Source organism: Rhynchophorus ferrugineus, unplaced genomic scaffold (assembly GCF_030347505.1).
Source record: "Rhynchophorus ferrugineus isolate W39M unplaced genomic scaffold, kcgeb_rfMv2 rfM7, whole genome shotgun sequence".
Lineage (NCBI taxonomy): Eukaryota > Metazoa > Arthropoda > Insecta > Coleoptera > Curculionidae > Rhynchophorus > Rhynchophorus ferrugineus.
This window is the reverse complement of record NW_027472586.1, coordinates 3,149,480-3,164,725: the sequence shown is the minus strand read 5'-3', so window position 1 is coordinate 3,164,725 and position 15,246 is coordinate 3,149,480. Positions and strand designations below refer to the sequence as shown.

The 15,246-nt window shown below is 40.7% G+C and overlaps 1 protein-coding gene across 11 annotated transcripts in view; it reads right to left on the bottom strand.

Moving 5' to 3' along the window:
- Positions 1 to 15,246, bottom strand: part of dpy (fibrillin-like protein dumpy) — a 254,407-nt gene that overhangs the window by 61,792 nt on the left and 177,369 nt on the right. For 8 of the 11 annotated variants that reach the window (XM_076409337.1, XM_076409339.1, XM_076409338.1 and 5 more), the window contains 9 exons: positions 9,315 to 9,530; positions 7,157 to 7,339; positions 6,585 to 7,076; positions 5,036 to 6,523; positions 2,495 to 3,796; positions 2,020 to 2,313; positions 1,638 to 1,952; positions 572 to 889; positions 197 to 514 (listed from right to left, as the gene is read on the bottom strand). In XM_076409337.1, the coding sequence (XP_076265452.1) occupies positions 197 to 514; positions 572 to 889; positions 1,638 to 1,952; positions 2,020 to 2,313; positions 2,495 to 3,796; positions 5,036 to 6,523; positions 6,585 to 7,076; positions 7,157 to 7,339; positions 9,315 to 9,530 (4,926 nt within the window). The remainder of the gene's footprint in view (positions 1 to 196; positions 515 to 571; positions 890 to 1,637; positions 1,953 to 2,019; positions 2,314 to 2,494; positions 3,797 to 5,035; positions 6,524 to 6,584; positions 7,077 to 7,156; positions 7,340 to 9,314; positions 9,531 to 15,246) is intronic. The other 3 variants (XM_076409340.1, XM_076409347.1, XM_076409343.1) reach the window with 2 other exon arrangements.

The following is a 15,246-nucleotide window of genomic DNA, read 5'->3' as shown; positions in this document are numbered from 1 at the left end:
CAAAATAACGATCTCAAAAATTATTGCTATTAAATTTTTAGCTGTTTTAGGTTGAATATACGGCAGGCATTATAAACTTAGTATCAGACTAGATTAGATAAAAAGTTAGTTTTCCTTCTTATTCATATGCGAGCCGGTTTGTTGTTAAACTTGTAGAAGCCTATTGTTATGAGTGTTGCTAGTTTTATTGTCTTACTTATTTCTGGGGTGCATCGAATGAATGGGTCGCCTTCGAAAGACGGCGGACAACTACAGATGGGGTTGTGATTTACCACCCTACAGAGTGCGTTTATGCCGCACGTCCCTGGACAGGGATCGATACATTTTTGGTTTTGACATGAGCGATCTAAAGTACATTCCGAGTTCACCACGCACTCGGGTTTACACATGGGTGGGGCTCCGTAATAACCAGGACTGCAAGCACATACCGGGCGTTCTCCTTGAACGCGGCAGGTGCTGTAAGGGCCGCAGGGAGAGGGTACGCAGGGGTTTCCTTTAGGGGTTTCGACAACAACTAAAAAAATTGATTTTTTGACGTGGTTTGTTTTTTTTAGTTTATCGTTTATCTTACTGGCTTCGATCTTTCTACAATAACGTAGGGCATTGCCGGTATAACCGGGTATACAGTAACATTGCGGATTGTGATTGATGACGGAACATTCGGCGTTGACGCCACAGGTTCCGGGACAAGGATCGATGCATTTCATGTTGAGACAGGCCTTGTCGTGGGCGCATTCTGAACTAGTCAGACATTCCGGGCGACAACCGGAATAGGGATCGCCGAAGTAGCCGGTCAAGCACGTGCATGAGCCGGCGCCGTTTTGTTCGCGACAAAGGGCATTGGAACCACACGGGGATGGGTTACATGGGTTTCGCGGTTCCTCGAAGACTACAGTGGAAATGATATATATTTACACACTATGTTCGAAAGATAAAAGAAAATAATATATACAGAGCAGAAAGGAAAGCATGCTGCTTGAAAATATTTGAAATTTGAAAAGTCAGAAAAAATATAAGAGTATTTTTAAAATGCATGAACAAATATTTTATGGTTCTTTATATAAACTCTCCAATAATATAGCCAATGTAGGTCATAGGCGACGTCGGATATATTGCCTTTCCTTCCTGATTTTCCCTTCTCATTTTACTAATTAGCATCACTATAAATTTCGATTTGTATTGGTACTGGCCGATACTGTTCTTTACTTTAACTGTAATTTAAGTCCTTCGGTAATATATTCATTATATATATTATAATAAAAAATAAATTATATTTTATTTCAATTAGTATTTTATTATGTTACAGTTGAAATAAACCAAAACTGAAATTTGATGCCTCAGCATTGCGATACTCTGACGCTATCATTTTTGTTGACGTATATTGGCTGTTTTATTGGAAAGGCTATAGAAAATTTTTGCCGAAAAATATATACAATATTTTCTCTATATACATAATATTCCACATTCACTCTATATTTGTAGATTATCGATTATTTATTTAAACAATTCTTGGAACGTTTTAAAGACGTTTATAATTTTTTAATTGAGAATATGAATATAAAACTGTTTCTTATGATTTCTTTATACTGCAAATATCCATTCACACTACAAAATGAAATATAAAGCATGCATCCTACCTGGTATTGGGTTGCATCCAGAGAAGGGATCGCCTTCGAAGTTGGCCAGACAGCTGCATACTGGTCTGTGATTGATGGCGGTGCACTCGGCGTTGAAGCCGCAGGAACCAACGCAAGGATCTCGGCATTTCTGGTTCGAACAGGCCAAGTTGAGAGGACAGTCTTGGTCGATGGTACATTCCGGACGGCAGTTGGGTGGCGCTCCGAACATTCCCGGAAGACAGTGGCACACAGGTCTGTTGGATACGGTCTGACACTCGGCGTTAGCTCCACAGGGCGATGGCAAGCACGGGCTTCTTGCAGGTGCCTTTGGTTCTGCAAAGCGAATGATGATTCGCATTTAAGAATAAGTATTGATAAAAATATCATCGAAAATGGTTACCTTCTTTGCACTGGACGAAGGGATCTCCGATGAACTTCGGCGGACAACTACATATCGGATTGTGGTTGTGGACCTGGCATCTGGCGTTGATTCCGCAGGTTCCGGGACATGGATCCTGACATTTTTGATTGATGCAGGTTTTATCGGACGCGCATTCCGAACTGACGAGACATTCTGGTCGGCATCGGGGCGGAGCTCCGAAGTAACCGACTTGGCAAGAGCAGATGGCCTGATCGTTTCTTTCGCGGCATACACTGTTCGGACCGCAGGGTGATGGTTCGCACGGTTTTGGTGCTGGAATAGTGCAAGTTCGCTTTAGACTGACCTCAAATTATTATTTACCGAGAATGAATGAATTTAGAATTTTAGAGATTTTGTTTTCATGTAAACATGCATGGATTTGGAATATACGAATTTACTGTTTTAAAAACAATATTGTCGTATTTAGTTTGATTAAAACACGCATTCTACTTACTGTCTTTTATTGGTGGTGTCCTGCATGATTTCTGGGGATCTCCTATCATTCCCTTGAGGCAGGTACATACAGGGACGTGGTTAAATACGGTACATTCCGCGTTGATTCCGCAAAGGCCCTGACAAGGATCTCTGCAGTGCAGCGATAGACAAGCAAAGTTTGAGGGGCATTCTGAGTTGGTGGTACATTCTGGTCTGCACCCGCCTGAGTATGGATTCCCGATATATGGTGGGATGCAAGCGCACTTCGCTGCTCCGTTACTGACTGTGCATTGGGCGTTTTCACCGCAAGGAGACGGGTTGCAGAGATCTTTTGGTTTCTGTATCCTGGTGCAGCCGACGAAGGCGTCACCCTCGTATCCGGAGAGACAACTACAGAACGGAGTGTGATTGACCACGTCGCACTTGGCGTTGGCACCGCAGTTTCCTGCACAAGCGTCCACGCACTTCTCGTTGATGCACGTTTGGTGTAAGGGACATTCCTGGCTGATGACGCATTCTGGCCTGCAATATGGCGGACTGCCGACGTAATTGGCAATGCAGGAGCATACAGGTCGTCCTTCTTTGACTTGACAGATCGAGTTGGGGCCGCAGGGAGACGGGCTGCAGGGACTGCGAGGTTCCGGAGTGGTGGATGGCGTTTTCGGTTCTTCGGACACAGCAGGGCTGCGACAGTTGACGAAGGGATCTCCGATTTGACCTGGCGGGCAACTGCAGATGGGGTTGTGGTTGATGACGGTGCACCGGGCTCCGACGCCGCAGGTTCCCGGACAGGGGTCGCTGCATCTCTGGTTTATGCAGGACTTGACTGGGGGGCAGTCCGATGTGACGATACATTCTGGTTTACAAGCTGGCGGTACTCCTTGATAGCTGGGTAGGCACGAACAGGTGGCGTAGCCTTGATGGGAGACCAGGCACCTGCTGAAGGGACCGCACGGCGATGGATCGCATGGATTCTCTGGTGGATGATGCGGCGCGATTGGTATAGGAACCCTGACCTCCGAACAGGCAACGAACGGATCTCCAGTGAATCTGGGTGGACACGAACAGACCGGGATATGATTGATGACCTCGCATTGAGCCCCGACACCACACACTCCGGTGCAAGGGTTTTGACACTTCTCATTGATGCAAGCTTTATTGAGAGGACAGTCTGGGTTTACTACGCACTCAGGTCTGCAGGCTAACCACGGGTTGCCGAAGTATCCCTTCCTGCAGACGCATGCTAATCCGTTCTTGTTTTCCAAGCAGTCTGCGTTGGCTCCGCATCTTACGTTCTCGCAGGTTTCCTGTTCGACTGGTCCTGAATAAAAATAAAAATGGTTTAGTTGATAAGCAACTTTGGAGATGTGTTTTTCAACTTCCAATAACCAGACGGCACTATAATCGCCCTTTTGGTTCACTTTATTCGTTTGTTTGAATCCATATGTTAAGAACCGCGAAGGTACTTGTATTTGTTGTTTATTTGGTTTGGGAGCCATTTTTCTATATGCCTGACATAGAGAAAAGTACGTTTCGTGTTTTTCGACCTTTTTGTGGCAAAACTATATTAGTTAATTGTAATGAATCTTCGATCCAAAAACGGTTGTGTAAATGTATGTATAAAACACAAAGAATGAGCTCGTTTTTTTTTTACAAGAAGTTATTGCTTGCTTTCGCGTTTGGTGAGTGATTTAGCATTATTTTTACCTTGTATATATATAAATAATGCATTTGTACATATACATTGACTTATTTTCAGAAAATTAGCGTTATTTTTAACCTAGTTATCGTCTAACTGGTTGCAAAAATATTGGTTAGACTATAAACAGAAAATGTTTTGGAACAAAGTTAATAAAGAGAGTACCAAAAAATATTATCCTTTAAAGGATGTTTACTAAAGTAGCATCAATTTTTAAGAGGTCCATTTATTTAAAGAAATATATATATATATATATATATATATATATATATATATATATATTTAATTTCCTTTTACCAACTAGGGGTTTATCTGGACTGGACCTACAGTTGTGTGGGCTAAGAACCACGGTCCTCGGCAAAAAGCCCGAAAAAACCGACTGGTGAGTGACCAACTTAACAATAATCTCAGAAGACATCCGGTCTTACCCAGCCTGGTTACTGGCGTGAATGAGAGCATTTTCCTTGTCGAATTTTGCACTCTTGCCTAGGACAATCGCAAATATTAAACAATTGCAAACATAAATTTACGACCATGCCCCAGCAGGATTCGAACCCGCAATTATCGCAGTAGTAGGTGGACGATCCTGTAGCCTTTACCACTGCGCTACCAAGCCAGCTTTATATACATTTACAGTAGTTTATTTACGTTATCTGCTATATTATATAATGATTCTATATATAACATCTGTCTTGCATTTTTATTGATTTTTATTTAATAAATTTGTTTAATAAATTAAAATTAGATTTTTTATTTCAATTTGATAGAAATTTAAACTAACCAAACAAATTATTTGAATAGGGATCATAGTACCATCTAGATCTCTATAATACCCTATGGATTACAATTACAATTACTTACTTTCTGGAATGATACATTGTTGGAAGGGGTCGCCGATTAAGCCGGGTGGACAGGAACAGATTGGTGTGTGAGACACAACCGAGCACACAGCGTTGATACCGCACGAACCTGGACAGGGATCTATGCAGTTGAACCGGATGCAGGCCTTGTCGAATGGACAGTCGGCGCTTATGAGACACTCGGGTCGACATTGCGGATTGAAAGCGGCTTCCGGTCCCAAGCAAGGGTCACACACGGCTATTTGAGTACCGTACAGGCTGCATTCCATGTTTCCGCATGGAGATGGGAGACAAGGCTGCTCGGTAACATTCGGGTAAGTTGGTATGGTCACTACCGGTGTCTGGATACATTGCAGGAACGGGTCTCCGATGAAGCCCGCGTTACAGATACAGGTGGCGGTGTGATCTCGCACTTGACAGGCGGCGTTGATACCGCACAAGTGACCTTGCAAGGCGCAAGGGTCCCTACAGTGACTATCCAGACAGGCCTTGTTGATGGGACAGTCCGAGTTGAGGACACATTCGGGTCTACAGCCAGTTTGCGGATCGCCGTGGAAATCGGGTAAGCAGGAACAGACCGCCCTTCCTGACATGATCTGGCACAGGGTGTTAAGTCCGCAAGGGTTGGGCGAGCACGGATTGCTGGGCGGAAGGGGTTCCGGCATCTTGAAACACCTGGTGATGGGGTTCCCGGTGAGCCCGGCCTGGCAGGAGCAGACGGGATGGTGTTTCTGGACGCGACAGTCGGCGTTTATTCCGCAAGCTCCCGGACAGGGATCTCTGCATCGGTACGATATACATGCCTGGTGATCACCGCAGTTCTCGTCTACAACGCATTCGTAGCCGAAGCAACCGATTGCTCCGGTCGGGTCGCCGCCTATGCCGTCCGGGCACCGACACATTGAGTTACCATCGGGAGTGATGACGCATTGAGCCCCGGGGCCGCAGGGATTAGGAACGCAAGGACTTGGCGATTCGATTCTGCAGCCGACGTAGGGGTTCCCGACGAAACCGTCTCGGCAGAAGCACTGCTCTTCGTTGTTGGACACGTAGCAGTCGGCGTTGACGCCACAAGGTCCGGGACTACAGAGGGTCTTCTCCACGGAAGCCGAGCAGCTCTTGAACGGATTTCCGATGGTACCATGTGGACAGTAGCATACGGGTTCCCCGTGGGGGTCGCATAAAGCTCCCTGGCCGCAGGGGCTTGGTTCGCATGGGTTCTTACTCTCGAGACAGCCTCGGATGGTGTTGGGACTCTCGAGGTAACCGGGTAAACAGGTACATTTGGCGAAACCGTTGGATAAGATGGCGCATTGAGTGTTTGGACCGCACGGCGATGGATCGCAAGGGTTCGATGGTAAATTGCAAGGTATTTTTGGCGGTGTTCCCTCGTACTCTGGAAGACAGAAGCAAATGGCATTGCCTCCAACGACCCGACATCCTGAGTTAGGTCCGCATGGGTTTGGTGAACATTCGTCACCTTCCGGAACTGGGGAAACAGAATAGCGTTAGGTACCCATCGTACAATGATGGCTGAACTAAATACTTACTGCAATTTTTGAATGGATTTCCTGTTAGTCCTTTCGGACAGAAGCATATGGGATTACCGTTGTCTAACTCGCAAAGAGCGTTGGTACCGCAAGGATTGGGGTCGCAAGGATTCGTGGGTGCTTGACAAGCTACCGCGGCATTACCCTGATAACCAGGCGGGCATTTGCAGTGCGCTTTATGCTGGATAACATCACAAATAGCATTTATTCCGCATTTACATGGAGATATACATTGGGCGTTGATACAGGCCTGACTGCTGGGACATTCTCCATCATGTCTACAACCCTGTACTCTGCTACAATCCACGAAGGGGTTACCCTCGTAGCCGGGCAAGCATCTACAGTCGGTTCCGTGATTTTTCGGAATACATTCGGCGTTATCACCACAAGAATCTTCGAAGCACGGGTTGATACAGATCCTGTTCAGTCTGTCGCAAAGTTTGTTGGGCGGACAGTCCTCGTTGTACTGACAAATGGGTTTATAATCCAATACTAAAACCACAAGTCGTATTAAATACATCAAGGACTCGAACACGGTGTTAGCATAAGGTGTGGGAAACCTGTAATATTACCTGGTTCACAGCCGACGTAACCGTTGCCTTGGTAGCCTTCCTCGCAGCTGCAGTCCGATCCGTGGTTGGTGTTGATGCAGACGGCGTGTCGGGCACAAGGATTACGAACATCGCAGGGTCTCTGACATGCGTTATCTATACATGCTTCGCTAAGTGGACATTCTTCGTTTGATGTGCAACCGACTAAAGAGAAAGTGCATGGGAAGAAGAAGGGGGTCAGTATATACATATCTAAATTTTTACAGAAACAATTTGGATAACTTTATGGTTATCCTCTTTCTTTATATGTGACTAATATACATCTTGTTTCTTACAACATATCGCCGATTTCGCAGCTTGTGTTTCTCACTACCATTCGTTGATATTGCGACATCAACTCAGAGATGATATAGTTGGATTGTTTTGCATTCTTCAGGTTTAAGTTTAAATATCAATACGTATTTCCCTGTATTACAACATCACACAAAAAACCTGTTGATTTGTTATGATGGTATACGGTGATGAATTTTACTGTTTAAGAAATAGATTGGGCTTATTGAGAATGATTATATAAAGATGTAAAGACTAATGGGGCTACTAGAGTAGTAATATTATTGTGGGAGATAAATTTATTGGGGAAATATGTGAGATGTTCGACAATTTTCCTTGATTCAACAGAATATCTAACAAATACATTTATGAATTTATATTTAGTGTTTAATATACATCATGTTGCTGAAGGGCAAATAATATATTTTTTCAGCTTCAATGAATGATGGATGTTGAATTAATACTAGACGGGACAGCAAGAACTGAAGTACTGCTTGGCTAGACCATGACGAGAATAACTGATGATCGAAAAGAGCAAGGTCTGATGAATCTGATATCTTATGAATTGTTTTGTTCATCTCGACATATTCTTAAGTTCCTTAAATAATTATCATTTCTTGAAAAGAAAAAAAAATGTGATGCTGATAAAAAATCGTCAAATATTAAGGGTTTTGTTGTTGATATATGTTTAATAGGATGATAGAAAAATTGTAGGAACTTCATCTCCCCTCCACTAGAGGCGTTGATATCAACTACAGGCGGTGAACATATATGTTTAAACATTCCATGTATTTGGTCTGTTATCACAGAGTAAATAAAGATTTAACTTTAGAGATGAATTAGAAGAACTGTTTCACCATGTCCACTCACTTTTCGGACCGTTTTATAGGATTTTTTGATTTCTATATTGGATTGAGTGCTATAACCCATGTGTATAACTTGGAAACTAGCTTGGAATATTCTATATTTTCGTCATTAAATTATAATCAAAGTGAGATGATTATTAAGTAATGTATTGTATTGTATTGTTCGATTTCAGGGTAATCAGCTTCAGTCTTCTTTAGTTCAGTTCGTGTTATGAGAATTTGAGCAAAAGGAAGCGAGACCTGAAGATGACAGATGGTATTCTGTAGAAACGTCGCCAAGAGATTAAATATTCTATTAAGAACACGTCACGTGGCTGCGCGGTAGACTGTAGACTCTGTTTAAGAACCAATCAATGGTTCTAACAACAAAAGGTGACAAAACAAAACCAATGAAAATCTCCGTATGTTGATGAAAGTACCATCTAACAAATTTACGATCTATTGAGTTGTCTATTTAGTACCCTATCGTCTGATACTTACTGATCAGGTTGTTGTTCTTTATAGTATTGTATTTTTTGGACAAGAATGAACAAAAAATGTTTTAAACTGTTACTGTAGGTACCAAACTGTAATAAATTTCATTTTATACAAATGACGATCGATGCAATAATGGAAGGAAGAATAGGGGTTAAAATAGTGGTCTTTGATACATAGGATTCCGACAGTATTTTAACGAATTCCACTTCCTTTTGTGCATTCGGAGCTAGTAATTAAATTTAAAATGTTCATTAATTCTATCAACATTGGTAGTGAGAACTATCAGCCTCGTAGTTGTGATGTATGTGCAGTAGAAGTTTAAAATACAGTACAGGTCAATTTATGTATAAAAAAATCACACAGAACAATTTCCTCTTCTAATTTAGAAGTTATTGGTTACGGTTACGATTAATTCGTTAAATTTCGGTTACGGTTATTAAAAGTGAATCAAAATATGTGAACGATGAATCTGTAGACGTTATATACAACGACAAAGGTTATCTTACTTGTGGGCAGTTTCGTGCACTTTACGGCAGGATTCCCCTCGAATCCCATTGGACAAGTGCAAATGGGCCGGTGCATTTTCGCTTGGCACTTGGCGCTGGACGCGCATGCGCGCGTGAACTCGCACGGGTCCTGACAAAGAGACAAGTAACATGCCTCCGATTCGAGACAATCGTTGTCGCTCTCGCAAGGTTTAGGTGCCCTTTCGCTAGGGGGTGCTATTAGGAAGTTAAGTAAATTAGTAAAGGGGTTTTAGTCTATTAGAGGTGGTTGGCGTTCGGATAAACCATATCACGAGACGGACTGGATCTTGTACAGTTTGTATTTACAACGTCGTTTAATTAACATTATTATTATTATATATATATATTATATTTATAGAGAGAAAAAACCAAAACCATGCATTATTGTGAAGAAACATTGCACCTACATCGCTAGGATCATTCTCAATATGTATTAACTTATATTTTTGTAATAAAAACATCACACGTATTGCAATAATTATTGTAAATGTTATCATTTATATTACGACATGCTTTATTGGATATAAATAGGATTTATTTAATAAGGGTGCCCCAATACTTAAATAAAATAATAAGTTATGTTTGATCCCAGATTCAGTGGTTTCCCAGAGATCCCCTTCAATGATTCTCCTTATTTTAACTTACTAAGCTCAAGCTCTGAAACTTGGGGAGGCTTTTTACTGTCCCCTTAATGAGAACTGATTCAACTTAACTATTATTTGAGTTCTGGACTATGAAAGTTGATAAGCCTATTCAACAAATGCTTGCTATTTTGTTCTCAATATGTTTTAGCTTATATTCTGCTAACTAAAACACCAAGCGTTATTCTAATAATCATTGTAAATATTTTATCTATACTTTATTAAATATACATAGGATATATTCAATAAGGGTGCTTTAATACTATAATAATTTATTAAGTTAAGTTTGATTCTAGATTCTGTGGTTCCTCAGAGATCCTCTCCAATGATTCTTCTTATTTTAACTTACGAAGATCAAGCCCCGAAACTTGGGGAGGCTTTTCCTGTCCCCTCAATGAGAACTCATTCAATTCATTGACCAACTTAATTGTTTGGTGTGTTATGAACTGTAGAAGGTTCAAGTTTATTTAACAAATCTTTGTCATTTTGTTAAACAATTATTTATACAATTATGTAAGAACTATTGTAAATATTATATATTATTTATACAATTATTACAACATACTTTATTCAATATACATTCTTAAGGATCTTTCAATAAGTGTGCTTCAAAATTAAAAAATAAATTCTAAGATAATTTTGATCCCAAATTTTGTGTTTCCTCACAGCTCTTCACTAGTGGTTCTTCTTATTTTAGATTACTAGGATCAAGCTCTGAAGCTCGGAGAGGTTTTTTCTTGCCTCCTCAATGAAAACTCGTTGTTCATCTTAACTATTCGCTCACTTCTGTTCTCCAAAGGTGGCAGATAGTCATATGAGCTCTGTTGTTTCTCACTAGAAACCACAGTGGCCTTGTGTTATATTTATTTAGTATAGTATTTCTCATTATGACATTCCTTGCAACTCGTTGAATGCTTGTCTTGTATTGTGTATAAAGCAAGAAATCATTGTCTTTAGAACACAGGTCTTCAAGTTAAAGTCATCAAATTGCAATAATTATTTATAGAAGAATAAATTAGGTCTAACTAAATCAAAGTTTGAAGACCTCTATTGGAGAGTCCATTTTCGGATATAAAAGCTGATGAAGGCTATAATATTATTAGGAAAAAGTATTATATTATTTCATCCAAATATCACCTTAAGACTCTAACATATATATCATACTAGGTTAGGTTGGTTACTAGTACAAAGGTTCTGATGCTAGCAACTTCAATCAGTATAATTAAATAAGAATCTCTTTATTACCTACCAAAACGAAGAATTTATAGATAGTTGTAAACCTTGAAAAAGTTAACTATCAACTGCTCTATTATCTGAGAGTTCCTTTGAGAGTTTGAGATGGATTTTTGGCCCGATAGGTCTTTCAATTTATTGCTTTCGAATATTTTTGGTCCTCCTTTGTTACCGATATTAAAATCACCATTTTTACCTTCCTAGAAATGTTGAGCTTCTACTATGTGACTGATCAAAGTACATACAAGCAATACTTTTTTCTAAAGACCCCTCAAGTAATTTGCCTATAGAAACACTCTAACTCATGATTAAGTAGGACATTTTTAGTGCTAATTGTAATAATAATAACAACTGAAACAATAATGGCATAAATTGTATATATATACATAATTTAAAATATTTTTAATATCATAGTTTACCAGGTAGTAGAAATTTGCTGCGTGTTGGCGATAGAGAACCAGAAAAAGCTGGAAATAACTTTGGCGATATTTAGCATTAATGAGAATTTATCTGAGTGATGTTTTATACAATGAGAATGATTGAATGTCGGTTGAAAAAACCTACTTCTTGAGATACATATTGTCGATTCTTATAAATGCAGGTGCAACATGTCTTTTGGTTTTATTGAGCTACACATGTGATAAATTAGTCGAGTCACTAGTTAACCAATAAAAAAATAATTACATTATATTACAGAGAAAAACTTTTAGACGAACGTTTATCGTCGATCTTTACTTGGCGTGAGTAATTATTGAAATACCTGGGTAGCATATCCTATGAGGATCTCCATAATGGTGTGGCGGACAAGTGCAATCAGCCGCGTGATTTTCAGCGAGGCACTTAGCGTTTGACCCACACAGACCTCCGACAGAGCACACGTTTATACAATCTTTAAACAAGCAAATCTCCGCGTCGTCGCAGTCGTTGTCGCTCAGACACTCGAAGGTTTCGTTCTTAGTGTTTTGCGTAAAATTCGTGATCGAAATCACCGGTGTCGATTCGGATACCGGTGTTGATTTCGTGGTTGTTTCGGTACGAAGGGGGGTACTCGCAGTTACGCTCATATCCGAGACGGTGGATTCTTTAACGACTATCGTCGTTCCGGTCGTTGTTAGTTCTTCGATTTGTTTGGTGGTCATGGTGATGGTGTGTTTTGTGTGATCGGTAAGGTGTGAAGGGGTTGTTGTTTCTACAGGGGTATACGTTGGGGTTGTTATTTCTATGGTTTCGGTTCTACCTACACTGATTGTCGTCTTTCCTTTAGTAGTCAGTTCGTACAGTTCTTTAGTCGTCAGCGCGGTACTAAAAATACTAGGAGTCTCGGTGGAACGTTCGGTACTTGGTGTACTCGTAACAGCTATGGTGTAAACCGTTGGTGTTTCTGTCGTGACGTATACTCCAACGGTTGGTGTATATTTCTCAGTCTTATTCTCCTCTGGTAATGATGTAGGCGTGTACGTAGGATGCCCAGTGGTTATTAATGGTCCAGTTTCAATAGGTTTCGCGGTACCTGTTGGTATCATAGTTATAACCGTTTCAGTTGAAGCACCCCGAGTAACCTCTTCGGGCTCGCTGAACTTACCTGCCCCTGTCGTCGTTATTTCATCTGATGTTTTGCTAGTCACATTTTCAGTGAAACCCGTGGTCGTTTCAGCTACAGCAGGAATACTACTGGTGCTTGGTACACCTTCCGTAATTTCCTCACGAGTCGTGAACAACTGCTCAGTTACAGTTGGTTCCACTGAGATAGTGGATCTAAATGTGGTACCAGTAACTTGACTGAAACCTCTCTCAGTTGTTCCTCTTTCAATAAAATCTATGCCCTGTGTCGTTACTGATGGAGATTCAGAAGAAACTAATGTCGGTCCTGTGACAGATTCTCCGGTAGTAACCGTTTCTGTGATTACCGGTACTTTGGAGGTCGTGGTGGATTCAGTTTTAGCCGATTCCGTAACGATAAACTGAGTGGTGGAACTTTCTTTTGCCTTATATTCTGTGGTAATTATTGATGATTGTGTTCTCTCGGATAATGGTTTCTCAGTTGTAATCGGATGTACGGAAGTTGGTTCGGTACCAAATGTGGATAGAGTATAATCCTCCCTTATCTCACCTTCTGTGGTAGTACCCGATGTATTTGTTTTATCGAATTGCGTAGTACCATAGCCTAAGTCTTGGGTACCAACACTTTCGGTTACTGGAGATATTGTGGGAGTACCTGTATGGGTTGTATAAGGTCTTTCAGTAGAACCAGTTTTACTGGTAAAAGTCTCTTCAGTTGGTACTGTTTCATTGGAAGTAAACGTTACAGTATGACCAGAAGTTTCTGTCGTGAAACCTTCAGTAGTACTGAGTGGTACCTCTCTTGTTTGAGTTTTTGCAGTATATTGGATAGTAGGAGATTCTTTAACAATATATTCAGTTGTAATTTCAGGTAATTCAGACGTAATTGATGATATTTCAGTGATTCCTCTTTCAGTGGTACCCGTTGGCCCTGTCTTATCATAACCTGAAGTATGGGTAACTACACTCTCGGTAGTTACTTGAGATTTTGAGGGGGTACCTGTTTGTATTGTATAAGGTCTTTCGGTAGAACCAGGTTTACTGATAAAAGTCTGTTCAGTTGTAACAGTTTCAACGGGAATATACGTTACAGTATGACCTGAAGTTTCTTTCGTGAAAGCTTCAGCAGTACTGAGTGGTACCTCTGTTGTTTGAGTCTTTGTAGTATATTGGATAGTAGGAGATTCTTTAACAATATATTCAGTTGTAATTTCAGGTAATTCAGACGTAATTGATGATATTCCCGTGATTCCTCTTTCAGTGGTACCCGTTGACCATGTCTTATCATAACCTGAAGTTTGGGTAACAACGCTCTCAGTGGTTAATGGAGATTTTGAAGGAGTACCCGTTTGTATTGTATAAGGTCTTTCAGTAGAACCAGGTTTACTGGTAAAAGTCTCTTCCGTTGTTACAGTTTCAATGGGAATATACGTTACAGTATGACCAGAAGTTTCTGTCGTGAAAGCTTCAGCAGTACTGAGTGGTACCTCTGTTGTTTGAGTCTTTGTAGTATATCGGATAGTAGGAGATTCTTTAACAATATATTCAGTTGTAATTTCAGGTAATTCAGACGTAATTGATGATATTTCAGTGATTCCTCTTTTAGTGGTACCCGTTGGCCCTGTCTTATCATAACCTGAAGTATGGGTAACTACACTCTCGGTAGTTACTTGAGATTTTGAGGGGGTACCTGTTTGGATTGTATAAGGTCTTTCGGTAGAACCAGGTTTACTGGTAAAAGTCTGTTCAGTTGTAACAGTTTCAATGGGTATATACATTACAGTATGACCTGAAGTTTCTTTCGTGAAAGCTTCAGCAGTACTGAGTGGTACCTCTGTTGTTTGAGTCTTTGTAGTATATTGGATAGTAGGAGATTCTTTAACAATATATTCAGTTGTAATTTCTGTCAATTCAGGCGTAATCGATGATATTTCTGTGATACCCGTTCCGGCGGTACCAGTAGTAACATGACCTGAAGTTTGGGTAACGAAACTTTCCGTAGTTACTGGATATTTTGAAGAGGTAACTACTTGAATTGTATAAGGCCTCTCAGATGGACCAATTTTACTGGTGAAAGCCTCTTCGGTTGTTACAGTTTCAATGGAAGTAGAAGTTAATGGGACTTTTGTTGATCCAATTCTTGTAGTATCTTTCATAGTGGAAAACTCTTGAACTGCATGTTCAGATGTAACTTCAGGTGATTGAGATGTAGTAGACGATTTTTGGGTGAGACGGTCTTCGGTAGTACTGGATGATTCTGCCTTATCATATTGAGTTGTAGTATAGCCTGATGTTTCCGTAACTATACTTTCAGTTGACCTTCTTTCTGTGGCGAATGGAACCTCGGTATAGTGGTAGGTTCCAGTTTCAGCCGTAGCTTGCGTTGGTATATGGGTATAATGAGTTTTTCCAGCTGTCTGTCCATATTCCGTATAAAGATTGGTCGACCTTTCCGTGGATCCTGTGATTAGAGGCCT